This window comes from Pseudochaenichthys georgianus, chromosome 13 (genome assembly GCF_902827115.2).
Source record: "Pseudochaenichthys georgianus chromosome 13, fPseGeo1.2, whole genome shotgun sequence".
Classification (NCBI taxonomy): Eukaryota; Metazoa; Chordata; class Actinopteri; order Perciformes; family Channichthyidae; genus Pseudochaenichthys; species Pseudochaenichthys georgianus.
This window is the reverse complement of record NC_047515.1, coordinates 7,039,454-7,055,275: the sequence shown is the minus strand read 5'-3', so window position 1 is coordinate 7,055,275 and position 15,822 is coordinate 7,039,454. Positions and strand designations below refer to the sequence as shown.

Below are 15,822 nucleotides of genomic sequence, written 5' to 3'. Positions count from 1 at the left end.
CTCTATTCTACTCGCCTACCTTTGTAGCTGGCGATGGAGGAGTCGTGTTCTCCTTCAGCAGTCCTACTAGTCCTGTTGTTCTTAATCTTTTAGGAGCTGCCCCTCTGTGTCTGTGACCCTTTGCCACGCAGCAGTCACACACGGCCAGACGCCAACTCTTTGAGATAATAAAAACAGCTAATCGCAAGGGAAAAGACAGCCTGATGGTTTTGTTCATTAGATCTGTGAATGTCTGCTGAATAAAGAACAGTGAGCTGTCAATTAGAGAAGTGCCTTGGCAGATATTGCTGCGACCTTAACCTTGCCTCGCTGCGTGTCTTCCTTCACTCAGCCCGCTTCTTTTCCCAAGCCTAGGGAACGATTCAAATCACAACTCTTTTTGCTCCGAGGTGTTTGTATTACTAATATTACTTATGCATATATTAATTTTTACTGGCGCATGACACACACAGGTCCAACAAACCCACATGGAAGGCATAGTGCCACCAACCCACACACTGTCTAATGATACTGTGTAACACATGCAGTGTGGGAATCATTTAGAATAATGAATAAATGAGCTGCATCAAAGTGGAGGATAGCATATGATTAATTCTCAAGCGACACATTACTCAGTCATCTTTTCCTAAGGCTATTTTACCATAAAGTGCAGCTACCTGCCAAGTGGAAACTGCGAATACTAATTAAAATGTTTTTAAATGTCCCCTATCTGAATATGATTTAATTACAATGTAGATATGTTTCTTGATGGTCGTGAAAATACTAATCACATCATTATATCTTGTTAAATTCTTTTTTTTTTAGCTGACATTTTATCCAAAGCAACTTAATATGTGCAATACACTATAAAGATAGATACTCAAAAAGCAATAATTCTGCAAGTACATTAGATTTCAATAAATCAAACCATCGTAAGTGCAGATTTGTTTTTAATTGGCCAATGTGCAGTTGCAGATGTGTAGACTTGTTGCTGTCCTGATGCCAACATGGAGCTCTTTCCACCATTTTGGAGCAAGGATGCGTCTATCGTTTTTCCAACCTAGTTTAGATGAAACCACGCCCACTTCCGCATTGACTTAGCCCCGTCCGCCTTCATCATGGAGGTGTAAAGACAACATTGCCATCCCCATCTAGACAACGTTTATGTAATACCACTTCTACTCTTCTAAAAACATATGATACGTGCTGCTAACTGTGATCAATGAAATGTTGATCAGACCACACAAGTTAGCTGGCTTAGTTTAGAGATCACTTCACTGGGGGTGACTGACTGACTGTCGCTCCTACATCAGCAGCTGTAGCAACTCCCATTGAAGTCCGTGCAATTGCAAGAGATGCTGAAAAACATTACAGCATTCTATCTCATATAACCTGAAGGTAATGGGAAGTAACAAAATACACTCAAATACCGTAATTCTGTACGAATCAAGACAAACCAAAACAACTAGCTAATAGGCTTCAGATTGTTTTCTAGTTTATTCTTCTTTAATCCTTAATATCTTAATCTATGACAAATTAACATTGACTCAGCAATGCATATCTGTGATCTGCTTTCATATTTTAAAATCTCTATTTCCATCGATCGTCTACTTTATAAAGCAACTGTCGCTGTCAAATGCATATACGTGGAATGAAAAACGCCACGGGGGGATGCTTAATGGATGCTTTCTTCATGTGGAAGTGGGCGTTTTCAAATCTAAACCAGGTTTGTAAAACAATAGCCATGATAGCAAAACAGTATACAGGTGTTTTTGTGAGGAGGCGTCTGGGTCTCAATCCCACATCAGAACCAAGGCTATTTGAAACCAGCTGTACGGATGGAAAGAATAACAAACAGCATTATAGGCCTGCGCTGTAGGAATGATCATCATCTGAAGTAAAAGTGTCCCCGGTGACACATGCAGTGGCCTGTGCAGGTGGCTGACAGACGATCCACCTCTGCCTGCCAACCCCCCCTCCCCCCCCCCCCCCCCCCCCCTTCTGCTTCCCTGCCAACTAGTGTGTGGCTCTCTGCCTGATATCATTAAAACATCCCCACACTGACAAATAGGTCTACTGGGAGCGCGGCACTTCATGTTACCCAGATGTGTCATTTCCTCCCAGGCTGTTTGACATCATCTGCCCACTCAGTCACTTGTTCCTCGCCAACCATAAAGCCTCCCCTACGTCTGCGGATGATTGTACCTTTTTTAAAGATAGTAATGTCTGTATGATAGTTTCAATACTGGCAATTCCTCTTCGGATACCTTACTTTAGAAAAGTTTCTGCAAAATAGAAAGCCGAATTCACGTATAATCCAATGTCCTAACTTTCAATAGAGTGGTGAAGGAATGAGTCTTAATCCTGGAAATGAGTTAGCATTTAAGTACTTGGGGTTCCCTCGTCTCGAAGTCAATGTCTTTGTGTATGTGTTTAGCTTCCAGAAATAAAGACTGTGGTTAATGCAACCTACAAGATATTTTACTCTTTGTTCCATGACAAAGTAGGTCAGTAAACATCCCACCTGTAAATGTCTGAAGCTTTAAAGGTCCCATGTCATGGCCATTTCCACTGATCATAATTCCATTGTTGAGCTCTACTAGAATAGATTTATACTGTGCAATTTTCCAAACTCACATTGGCTTCTCAAACAGCATCTCTGTAAACTACGTGTATTCACTGAATTTCACTCTCTGCCTTTAACGGCTCGTTGTAGCTCCAATAGCTCCAGCCCCCCCCCCCTCCCTGTGAGCACAGTGTGCTCTGATTGGTCGGGACGTTGTGAATCGCGCTGAGCTCCGTGGAGGTGTGTTTTCCTTGTTTAGCGATACACAGCGAAACTCATCCTGAGCACACACAAAGTCACAGCCGAAGTAAAAACAATAAGTGTGGAAGAATCAAATGGACAGTGACGTATCTCCAACGAGGCGTTTTGGGGAGGTATTTTCTGTGTTAGAGTTTTACTCGCTACAGGGTGTACTTTGAGGGTTTTGACTCTGCACACCATGCAGAAAAACCTTCATGACACACAAGGGGATGGGTAATAACCGGAAAAGCATGACATGGGACCTTTAAGTGTCTTAAAAATAGCAGTTGCTACGAGTGACTACTAAACGTCATCATGTCAAACATAGCTGTATTTAGCTTACCAGTTACTTACTGGTACTATGGGTGGTTTATGTTAGCTAATTACTTCTGGCAACTGCATTTCAACATCAATTGTTCAAAATCCAATGGAAAAAAATCCATGTTTTTTTTTATCAAGATGGCCCGTGCAATGCTAACTTCCGGGTTGGCCCACAAATATGTCATCACTGCACCCCTCTATTGTCTCAATTCAATAAGCTGCACAAAGATACAAATACACTTAAATAAAAACATCTTAACTGTCCTAAATGTTCATTCCATGCTTGTCGGCTGGGTAAATATGTGTTGCAGAGTACAACATGGTTCCATAGCGGAGACAACCAAGGTCTGCATGACATTCAAACAGATTATTTTACTCCAAGCTATACTTCTCCTTTCCTCTGCCATTCTTGGAAATTACAGACGGCGTTAAGAAGAGTCACATCCTCTGAAGGACAAAGCGTCACTCAAACTCTAATGAATATACTTCCACAAAGAGCTGCCAGCTAATTCAGGGCCAAGGAACAGAGCAAAGTCTGTCCCCAGACACAAATGATCCAGAAGGAGTAATGGTGTAGGCTTTTACAGCCCACCGAGACTCCTTACGGTCTAAAATGAAATTGTGCACTCATTGGCATTCAGGAAATGGCACCACGGCTGTCCAAATCATCAGCAAAGGAGATGAAGACACAGGGATGTTTCTGGACTAGAGCATTGTCATCAGGGTAGAGAAAGCACAGAGAAAGTTACTCGGGACAGGGAAGACACTAACAAATATCCCAAGCACAGAGTAACTGAGCAATATTCTAAAACACGTAGCAAACGCGTATTAGCTATTTAGCATGATCGACCTTTTACCAGCATGAACAGGCCTAATGTTGGATTCACAAGAAATACACACAGGAAATACACACCAATTATCCCTTGCCCCTTATTGGGCGCCATTTGACACATGACTTTCGTGGCATCAAACTGTTGATCAAAACTGTTGTCAAAAAGATTAAACCCTTTTTTTAATGATTTGTTTTCTTCTTTGTGTTAGGAGCCCCGTTGTTGCATTGTTGCACTACCAGTCTAACAGTAGTCTAGTGTTTTGCATCAGATGTCAAAACACTAACACGCACACTATACTGTCCATACACCATTTGTTTTCTATTCAAGCCAACCAGCAGTGACTTCTTGCTTCTTCGTCACTGCTTAACCTGTTAAACCCCATGCCCCCAAAACACAACAATATTCACAAAACTGTGTCTCAGGGCTTCTTAACATTTAACAACCTATGCATGTGTCATACCCACTTAACGGGAAGAAACTCAGCTATCAGACAATATTAACACTTTTTAGCTAAACGAAACACAAGGGTAACACCAAGCCTCTGAATTAGCACTAAGTGAACAAATGCTAACTCACTATAAGTAATGGGGGGTTTTTGGACGGAAACTATAATTAAAATTTTTTTTACTATGTTCAATCTGAATTTACTTTAAAATAAAAACAACTATATTAATTCTGACTTTTCTACATCCAACTCACAGGTGTATCATTGCTTTGAGAAAAAAGATTATTAATTGACCCCCTTTTAGAAGTGAAGATATAGTCATTTGTTCTGGGAATGTCATTTTCGAGCCTGAAACCTGAAAAACAGGCTCGGGGCTTAACAGGTTTGTATGGGCAACCCGTCAACATACAGCACTGCCTTATTTCTCAGCTTCAATCAAAACATGTTCAAACAGCAGCAGTTGTATATCATCAACCACTGCATAGTATCTTCCTCACTTAACTACTTCTTCCATGCTGGAGTGGTGCAGGAATGAGTCCTGAACCAGGTATTGAGTAAGCAATTCAGCACTTTTGGGCTCTCTTGTCTCAAAGTCAACATTTTTAGTTTTTGGTTGGAGGCCTGAAATATAGTCGGTGGTTTATACAAGATAACGATATTTTTCTAACAAGTGACTTAATGAGGCTACTGAACAAGTCTGCCTTTAGCATCTGTCGATGGCTTCGTCTACATTACATTTTCTTCAAATTATTTCATATCAGAATACTTTATTTAACCCGGGGGTAATTGGGTTACGTGACAGTTGCTCCATTTTTTTAATTTTTTTTTTATTATATATAAATATAAGAAGACAGTAAGCAGGTGTAATACAACATTTCTAGCAAGTTTTACAATCACTTGCTCAACATTTGGTCGAACATGGTTTGGCAAAGTTTACGGTCTGGAAGTCAAAAATACATTTTCTGTCATTGTAAACTCTTCTTACCGTGTGTCCTGACATTCCAGGATAGAAGTGTGTAAGACTTTTTTTAAATGTCCTTCTTCTCCTGCAGGTGTTCTTCAGAGCGGGGACCCTGTCCAGGCTGGAGGAGCAGCGGGACGTCCAGACCAGGAGGAACATCTCTCTGTTCCAGGCCGCCTGCAGAGGGTACCTGGCCAGGCAGGCCTTCAAGAAGAGGAAGGTGAGCTGCAGCGTCGCTCCATCATGTTCATCACTGGAACCTCTTTTTACTGCAGTTTCCACTACTTTCTACGCATGCTTGATACATAACTGCTTTCACTCGTATAAAGCTGTGTTATGTGGTGGTTATACAACGAATACAGGGAATATACAAAACTATGTATATGAGCTTTATAAAGTGGTGCAGGAATGATTCCTAAAACCCGTAAACTAGTAAGCATTTACCACTTTCTGTCCCACCGGTTACAAGACAATGGTTTCTGTACATGTTTGTTGGTACAACTGAATACATTTTTTGCCTTTATTTCTAAGACATCAAATATTGATTTTTATAGTATTTTTATACCGATTCATCCTAAAACAACACATTTCTATTAAAATGATTTTGACTGGTATTACAATTGAGATATCAGCGATAGGATTGATCACTTTGGACCCATTCACATTATCAGTGAAAAGTATATTAAAAAGATCTTGATTTTATAATTTTTTATTGGATGCGACTTATCTGCATCACGACATCAGTTTTGTTTCCTGGTGACTTCTTTGCTTTCCTCTCAGTCCCCTCACTACTGACGCATTCAGTGTCACACTCAATCTGAGCTTCAGATGTCAGTTCCCTGGTGATGGGCCTGATGGGATGGACAGATGGCGCTCTCCTTTACACTAGGACTCCAGCACAGTCCCGGGAAGAGGAGTTGACGGACTATGGTACTTGTGTTGAAGGGCTAGGGCTAGGGATTTATCCTGTGTGCATATTTCTCCTAAAGCTTCACTGAACACTTCATGGTGAAATAAAACACATTCAAGTCCAAGGAGACGCATTCACAGTGCAACCAAATGAGCTCTGATGAGATGCCCTTGTAGGGGAGTGAGTGAGTGAGTGAGTGAGTGAGTGAGCGAGTGAGTGAGTGAGCGAGCATGTAATTGATGGTGTTTGGGATTGGGTTTATTTCCTTCTGACCATTCTAAGCAACGTGTTATCTTGTTTGGATGGAGCATGTGTCTCAGGAAAAAGAAGAACACTCACACTTTAGTTGCCTTTTCTTCCTGCTCCCCTTATGTTTTCTCTTTTGGGTGCTAAGCTGTTGATAGAGGGGAAGTTGACAGACTGAGGCATTGTCACAAGATGTCTTTGTGTTTATCATTACATTACATGACATGTTACTTGTTAGTGACTTTGATCCAAAGCGACTTACATACTCAATACTGTGGGCAATCCCCACAGGAGCACTTTGGGGTGAAGTGTCTCAGGGACACAACGACATGCTGACTGCAGTGGGGTTTGAACCTGTGCTCCCCTGATCCCAACACCAACGCACAACCCACTGTGCCACACGCCTGATTTATCACATAGTGATAATGAGACTACTTTTATGCGGCTGGTGCAAACACCCAAAATCAGAGATGGAAGAAGTACTTAGATCTTGTACTCTAGTAGAAGTACCAGAGTGTAGGAATACTGTGTAAAGTAGTCGTTGTGCAGATTGGTCCATTTCAGAATAATATATATGATGTGTTTTATAATGATTGATCATGAAAGTGTTCTCAAAGCTGGTGAAGGAGCAGCTAGTTTGAATGACTTTGTAGACTGCAGGTAGCTGGTGGATTTACTCCAGGTGGAACTTGTAAGGGAAACTTCTGCAGCAATGGAGAGTCAGGACTCAGAGAGACACGAGGAGAGATGGAGCTTTGATGTCAAACACTGGTAGTTTATTACAAGCATCGGCCGGAGAATTCACATCACAAGTCACAGCAGCAAGAGGTTCTGACTGCCCAGCCTCTCTCTCGACAGACCTGTTAACTAGTTTACAGAGAGTGGATCAACAGCTGGGCACACTGGAGATATCCCCAGCATCTGGACATCTGAACCACTTGCCTGACTCTTAGGCTCTGTGGCCGAGAGCTGGCCGGTCATAACACTGAGAATGAGTGCAGCAGCACATTCTTCAAAGGAGATAACGAGTCAGGGTTGGTTATAAAGGTCAACAGGCGAAAAGGTTAAATATCTTAGGAGTAAAGACAGAACTAAAGTCTGATTTAACACTTGATTATATTTCACATCATTCATCCAGATCGGTAGTAAGTAGAAGTAACTAAAGGTACATGGTGGTGCATGAAGCTAAATATGGACCTACTGTAGATTCAAAAAGTAGCTGGGCCCAAAGAGCATGCTCACTTGAGTTTTTCTTAAGCCCTGCTTTCGGCTCAGTCAAATGAATGGAGAGGGAAATAACTCTGAATTCGGGCTATAAAAGCGTTCGTACATTACTGGGTAGTTCATTTACCAAAACAGAATATACGCTGATTAACAGGCGTTCTCTTTTCCGATGGAAATCAAGGGTAACGAGTGCTGTTGGGCCAACGTCCCGGACTAGAGTGTATTCCCACAGTGTGGCCAATTCGCCTCGACAGCCTGGCTCTTCCACGGGCCTTGGTTACCCCAGACAGTATCAACGTATCATAACCCATACACTAGCCTCACATATACCGCCTCTCCCTCCACTTACATTGCCCCCTGCAACATGTGAGAGTAATCCTCCAAAGAGCATCCTGTATGTCACCAGCTGTGACCTTCTATTGTGAAGCAGCGTCAGTAGGAAACGTGTGTTAGCAGCTCTGATAACCGAGGCTTGTGTCACTGAGATCAGAAATCCATTTCATTTAAATAGCTTGTGTGTTTGAAACAAATGAAATGAGAGGTAGTATATTATATGTAAATGCAATGAATGGCAATCTTCAGAAGTATAACTTGAAGTCTAGCAAAATGAGAGTAAAGCGTTCGGTGGCTTCTTCATTCATCAGACACCCTCAAGGCTAGTCTATTTATGTGGCACATTTCAACAAGGCCTTTTTTAAATGCTTTGCAGAAGACATTGAAAGCATGAAGACATGATGGAAAAGATAAACATTAGAGTAGATTTTAAAACAGTCATTAAAAAGCCAAGAATATAATTAAATAAGCAATGCAAGTACAATGATACAAGAAATACAGTGCCGTTATATGAATAGTTATTTGATGCAATAAAAAGCAGCAGGAAAGAAAAGTCTTCAGATTTAAAGAGTTGCTGCTTTCTGGTAGTTTGGAGTCTTTGGAAGAATGTTTTTCATTTGACTCATAGCAGACCTGGTTGCTTCTGTCTGTCATCACTCCTTAATCTGGTGTTCAGAATGATCAAACCGCTTGTGGAATCAGATTTCTGGTAATAAATCAGTATCATCTCACCAACAGTGGTGTGCAATCACAAAATGTGCCTTTGCATTGTGACTACAGCTCTAATTAGTTTTGTGCAAATGAGTAGTTTTGTCATTGATGCACGTCCATGTATACGGTGTGGGGAGGCTGTGGCTCACCAATCGGAAGGTGGGTGGTTTAATAGCCAGTCCCTGCAGTCAACATGTCGATGTGTCCTTGGGCAAGATGCTTAACCCAAAGACACCATGGCCAACGGTGCTACGTGCTTTGAATAGTATAAACAAAAGACGAGAAAATCACTATATGAATGCAGTCCGTTTACCAAATGTAGGCCCTCATTATATTGCCACAAAACTAAATCAATACAATGCTCCTCCATCTCGTCTGTGTTATTCCTGCTCTGGGGAAAGTCTCCCGCTCCTTCTAAGTTCTCTCTCCCTGCAGGGCGAGCAGCACTCAAAGTACTACGGGAAATAAGTGAGAGAGGAGGAGGAAGTGAGAAAAGGGGGGGAGGAAGGGAGGCTGGAGAAAGAGGGACTCGCCATGGGGGAATAGACAAATAGAAGAGATCCGCTGGCTGCTTTGAAGTCTGCCTCTGCTCTCCGTCTCTCTGACATTCATGGGGAACCGTTGAGAGCGGAGGAGCAGGGGGGATACCACCGCCAGCAAACCAACACTGAGCCTAATTAAATAGTTGCCTAAAGACAGTCCCCCCCCCCCCCCTCCTCCCTACTAGGAACAGGTGGGCCCAGGCAGGCACTGTGTGTGTGTGTGTGTGTGTGTGTGTGTGTGTGTGTGTGTGTGTGTGTGTGTGTGTGTGTGTGTGTGTGTGTGTGTGTGTGTGTGTGTGTGTGTGTGTGTGTGTGGTGTGTGTGTGTGTGTGTGTGTGTGTGTGTGTGTGTGTGTGTGTGTGTGTGTGTGTGTGTGTGTGTGTGTGTGTGTGTGTGTGTGTGTGTGTGTGTGTGTGTGTGTGTGTGTGTGTGAAGGAGAGGTAGAGGACACACGTCACAGTTTCTTCTTCTATCATTTAAGGTTATCACTATTATGTGATATTACACTAAATATTTATAGAATAATTGATATACTCGTGTTAAAGGTGGGGTAGGTAATTCACTTCAGAAACACTTGTTATATTCCATGGAATGCTCTTAACATCCCGATAGCAATGAATATCTGAAGTGCTTTGACAATAAAAAACATCATCTGTGGAAGCCGTGGCGCTGTAAAAAGCACGACCAATCATCTGAGCCGGCCCGGCTAAAATAACTGGATGGCCTCCCTGCCTGTCAGCCTTCCATCTGTGCACAAACTTATCTCGTGCCCTCATTGGTCATGTGTGCGTTTGTGTGTGTTGGAGGAGGGGCTCTGTGAGGAAGTCTGAAGGAAGAGACAGATTTGTTCCGGTTGTGTACTTTCAAATTCTCGCGCACTCGAGCTGGTTTCTCCATTCTTACCGATTCTTACCTACCCTACCTTTAATTCAACCCCCAAGAAGATGATCCAGGTATATAAGCAAATGTTCATAGTGGCCAGTAGTTGGTACTACAACTTCTGTGTCAGACACTTGATGTTATTTGTCCCAAAAAGACTTTCCTGTGACTTACACTGGGAAAGAGATGTCTGTAAATCAGCATATCGTTTTTCCTTCAGTATGAACATTAAAAGTCCTTATTTAAATCATTATGTCTTAAAAGTTGTAAAAAAGTTCTAAATCTGCCGTGACAGTGTGGATTGGAGGCTTTGGGAAAGCTGAAGTGCAAAGCTTTATGTGCCCAGAACCCTGATGATCCAGGTATTTTAATCTCCAGAGTCAGGCCATTGAGGCGTCAACGACCTCCTCATTGCTGCTGACTCTGGCCGCCTCAGCATCCTCATCCTCCTGGACCTCTCTGCAGCATTTGACACCATCTCTCACAACATCCTCCTCACCCGCCTCTCAGACCTCCTGGGTGTCACTGGCACAGCGCTGTCCTGGTTGTCATCCTACCTCCACAACAGGAAATAGTTTGTCTCCATCAGTGGCTCAAACTCACCCCCGGCCCCAGTCCACCACGGTGTACCCCAGGGCTCTGTACTTGGCCCCCTCCTGTTCACCATTTACATGCTCCCCCTCGGCCAGATCATCCGACATCATGGACTCAACTTCCACTGCTACGCTGATGATACCCAACTGTATCTCAGCACCACTCCATCCTCCCAGCTCCCCCCTCAGTCTCTCATCAACTGCCTGCATGACATCAAGACATGGATGTCATCAAACTATCTGAAGCTGAACAGCAGTAAAACAGTGCTCATGGTTGTGGCACCCAAGGCCCTGCTCCAGAAGGTTGGTGACTTCGTCCTTGAGGTCGACGGCTGCTCCATCTCCCCATCTCCTGAAGCCCGCAACCTGGGTGTGATCCTCGACTCCACCCTTTCCTACCATTCCCATGTCAAATCAGTGACCAAATCGGCTTTCTACCACCTGCGGAACATTGCCAGACTCCGACCGTCACTCTCGGAGTCGGTTGCCGAGACCCTGGTGCATGCATTTGTCACCACCCGCTTGGACTACTGCAATGGTGTCCTGTTCGGGGTTCCCAACAAAACCCCGGACAGGCTCCAGTATGTCCAAAACTGTGCAGCTCGGGTCCTCACATACACAAAGCCGTGGCAGCACATTACTCCCACCCTCATCCACCTCCACTGGTTGCCGGTCAAGTTCCGCATAACTTATAAAGTCCTCCTCCTGACCTACAAGTCCCTCCATGCCCTTGCCCCCCAGTACCTATCGGACATCCTCCACCCACATGCCCCACCCCGGAACCTGCGGTCTTCAGACTCTGGCCTGCTCACCACCACCCGCACCAAACTGAGAACCTTCGGGGACAGAGCCTTCAGTGTGGCAGCCCCCACCCTCTGGAACGCTCTCCCTGCGGAGATTCGCAACATCCCCACACTGGACGCCTTCAAAAGGGCCCTCAAGTCCCATCTGTTTATCAAGGCTTTCGGCCCTTAAATCTATCTGTTGTTTTGTCTGTCTGACCTTTGTTTTGTTTTGTTTGTGCTTGCCCTATTCCTGTAAAGCGACCTTGGGTCCCTTGAAAGGCGCTATAGAAATATCAGTTATTATTATGTACCACTGAGCAACTTTCATAGTATTATTTGGTTCTACACGTGTAAGTAGCCTGAGCATGCAGAGAGATGAAATGCATTAGTATACATATTCAAAAACGGCATATTAGGATCATATTTGCAGTGACATTTGGAAAGCTTTATACAGGCTTAGTTCACGGGTCTGATGGTCTGCAACTCAAACTGCCTAATATTTCAAAAGCTCTTGTTATAGTGGAAATAAACAATACAATGAGTTAGATGTGAAAATACGATGCCAGCTCTAAAGGCCCCTTGTCCTCGCTGTCTTTCTCTGTCTCTTTCCCACGTTATTACTTAACGTTAAAAAAAACAATGTTAGTCAAAAATACACCAATTGGCAGTGTCCCTAGTTGCCCAAACGTGTGTGGTGTTGGCATCAAATGAAACAATAATAAAATACCTTTTCAGAATTGTGATTTTCCGCAACCACAAGATGTCTTTAGGCATGCACACATATTACACTGATTAGCCCAGTGGTTGGCCAGATGATGGTCAATATTGATAAAATGCCTCCAAGATAAGAGGTCGGATTACTGACAGTGCAGGTTTACAGTAGCACATCTAAACTCATTCTCCAGTTACCAGAGTTACCTGTGTACTTCTGTTCTTGTAAACACTCTGAATGAACAAGGACCGCTCTACACACACTACATGTAGCTGCTGTTTGTACCGAGACACAAGAGTTGCGCGGTAGAATTACATTAGTAAGTAAATAACTCCGTTTTCAATCAAATAAATGAAATCGAAGTTTCAGGTCAAGTGTCAAAATACAACTTTTTCTTTAAAATGGTGTAATTCTGGTGATGCGCCTGGGCTTGTGTGCAACTATATTGTTAACTTAGATTAAGTACTGTCCACTGAGAAGATTCTACCTTTAACGAGTCCTCCAACATTTAAAATCCAAAAAGGAATATTTTGTTTCCTGGTCTAACTCTTGAAATCCATATCATTCTCTCTAAATATGTGAATGATGAGCTGTCAGACTTCTTCTCCTTAGCTCCAACTGGAAAGCAGATTGAAAAGCACACCATGAAGCGTGTATAATATCCACTGCAACAACATGATTATTTATCTCGGATAAGTTCAATTGAATGCACATTAATAAGAGAAGTTTCCATTTCTGCTGACTGGAAGCTTGAGGGAGAATTATGTTTTGGTACAGATCAAGAGGAGTGTAAAACATTAAGAGGAAGTATAAAAGTGAGATGAAGATGGAATGAAATGACCCAGGTCAACATATATCAAGCTGCTCATCTTTCCTTTCCTCCTGCCACACGGCTAGTTTTAAACCACTCACTGGTCAGTACTGGCTTACACGCCTACCCTCAACCTGATGATGAAAACTGGCCACCATGTTTGATTTGTTTCCTCTCTGCAGAGTAACAATTGTGTCAATAGTCCTGCCTTTGCTGTGGAAGGCAATATGACCTAAATGAGTGTTATGATTTAGTGCAGTTAGAGAAGAAATCCCTTACCGTGTCCTTAACGCACTGGTGGTTCTGTTCATCTTTGTGCGATACAGACATTATCCAAACTGCATGCACATTAATGCTAAAGTAAAGAGAGTCCTGATTCTTTGTATTTGTAGCCATGTGTGATCGTAAGGTATCTATTCTATAGAAATGGTGGAAATGCCTTGGTTTATTCTGCAGCTGTGTTGTTCTGATTCAAAGAGGGTCCTTATTTCCAGAAGAACATGTCCACATGTTTTATTTTGGAGGAGCCCCTGGTTCGCTCAGTCTTTCAAATGGTACCTCCTCCCACATGTTTGCTTGAAGATCCTTCAGCGAATAGTCTAACATGCAGTAAGCAGTATATCAAGACCTTTGTCACACTATGGCAACCCTTCATGTCTCGGCAACACTGACATCACAATGTGCCTTTTCACAATGAATGCAATGAAGTGTGTGCTTCCTCTGACTTGTATGCTCTGTGTTTGACAGATCCAACATCTGGCCATCCGCTGCATCCAGAAGAACATAAAGAAGAACCGTGGTGTCAAAGGCTGGCCATGGTGGAAGCTCTTCACCACCGTCAGGCCTCTGATAGAGGTGCAGCTCACTGAGGAGCAGATCCGTGGCAAGGACGTGAGTACGCACGAACGCACACACACACACACACACACAGTTGTATCTTTATCTATTGTTTTGAATGTTGTGCTTTTTGTATTCTCCTATTGAACTAGTACAAGTGAAAACAGGCAAAGTTCTGAAGGAACGTGAATCATTTGTATTGAAGGCTGATTTAGAGTCATAGACGTCAGCATTATTTAATTTCGTCTCTGTGGTCTTAAAATGTAACCAGATTTAGAATACCCTTCATAATTCCAAGTATTTCTTATTTATTTATACTAATGTATTTTTTTTGTTGATATTTCACCACCTTATAATAGATTCATATTTTAGTAAAATATCAGAGGTTGTGCCAAAGGGAAACTGCCATGAGCACAGTTTACATGCTGATCACTTGTATGCTGTGTCGTCACCAACGTGTGGGTTTCACATTAATATCTTTGTCTTTTCCTCTCAGGAAGAGATCCAGCAGCTGAAGCAGAAGCTGGAGAAGGTGGAGAAGGAGAGGAACGAGCTGAGGCTCAGCAGCGACCGCCTTGAGAGCAGGGTAAACACAGAGACAGACGCACATATGTTCAGTACAGAGCAGCACTTTGGGTTTTCAAATTCTGAGAAAAAATACATGGAATGATATAATTTTTTCTCAATTAAGCTTGACATATGAGTTATTGAGATAGATCTTGCTTCACCATATTTAAATCAGGTTAATGCCAACGTTTTATATTGTTAGTGTTTACATTCAGAATGTAGCAGGCAGCAGACACATAACACTAACTGTTAAACATGTTCCAGTAAAGAAAACAACGGAATTCCTTTTGTCTGTTTTTTTTTTTTTCTCCCGCGGGGGGGGGGGGGGGTCGGGTCGGTCGGTCGGTCGAATGATCGATTAATCGATTATTATTCACCAGGGCTGCCGAACAATTGATTTTGATCATGGTCAGTTTCTACCAACCCTAATTGAGATGCACATCTGGTGTTAAGTTACTCTACCAAGGTTATGCTATGGTAATAAAGGTAAGCAGATATCTGACATATTTTGTTGCACTCATGCCAATGTGATGGTTTTCCCCAAGTTAATATGAAATAGAGTCTTGGTCTGAGAGTGTACGAATTTAGTTCTGATGGTTTTTTATCAACAAACTCTGATCATTTTCATTTAAATTATATGTGATGGATCCCCAAACGTTGCCTCAAACACATACACATTCTGACCAAATGAATTAAACCTTACATAAGTACTCTTTAAACATGCTTGTCTCTTGGTGTGTGTGTGTGTGTGTGTGTGTGCGTGTGTGTGTGTGTGTGTGTGTGTGTGTGTGTGCGCTTTGTGTGTGCGTGTGTTGCATCAGATCACAGAGCTGTCATCAGAGCTTGCTGATGAGAGGAACACCGGGGAGTCCGCTTCCCAGATGCTGGAGAGTGAAACTTCTGAGAGACTCCGCCTGGAGAAGGACATGAACGACCTGCAGGTACACTCACTCACACACACACTCACTCACTCACTCACTCACTCACTCACTCACTCACTCACTCACTCACTCACTCACTCACTCACTCACTCACTCACTCACTCACTCACTCACTCACTCACTCAGACTGAAGAGAACGCAGGGCGGTGGTAAAGTCACGTGGTCAAGTCTGCAGAACAAGAGAGTGGTGTTGTGTTCACAGGCTGGTCCATCTCCTAACTCTAGGTTTGATTAACACGGTCACACATCAGCGGACTAATGTCTCTCTGTGACCGTTTCTCTCACTCAATGCTTTTTCGAAGCACATTTCTATTAAGGCAAATTAAAATGGAGCGAGCTGATTGCGATGGAAAACGGAGATTGAGAGCAGTTTATAGCTCTATTAG

The 15,822-nt window shown here is 42.9% G+C and overlaps 1 protein-coding gene across 8 annotated transcripts in view; it reads left to right on the top strand.

The window, feature by feature from the left end:
* myo18ab (myosin XVIIIA b) overlaps positions 1-15,822 on the top strand; it is a 130,880-nt gene that overhangs the window by 74,868 nt on the left and 40,190 nt on the right. For all 8 annotated transcript variants that reach the window (XM_071205323.1, XM_071205319.1, XM_034097091.1 and 5 more), the window contains 4 exons: positions 5,437-5,565; positions 13,839-13,982; positions 14,425-14,514; positions 15,317-15,436. In XM_071205323.1, coding sequence (XP_071061424.1) covers positions 5,437-5,565; positions 13,839-13,982; positions 14,425-14,514; positions 15,317-15,436 — 483 coding nt within the window. The remainder of the gene's footprint in view (positions 1-5,436; positions 5,566-13,838; positions 13,983-14,424; positions 14,515-15,316; positions 15,437-15,822) is intronic.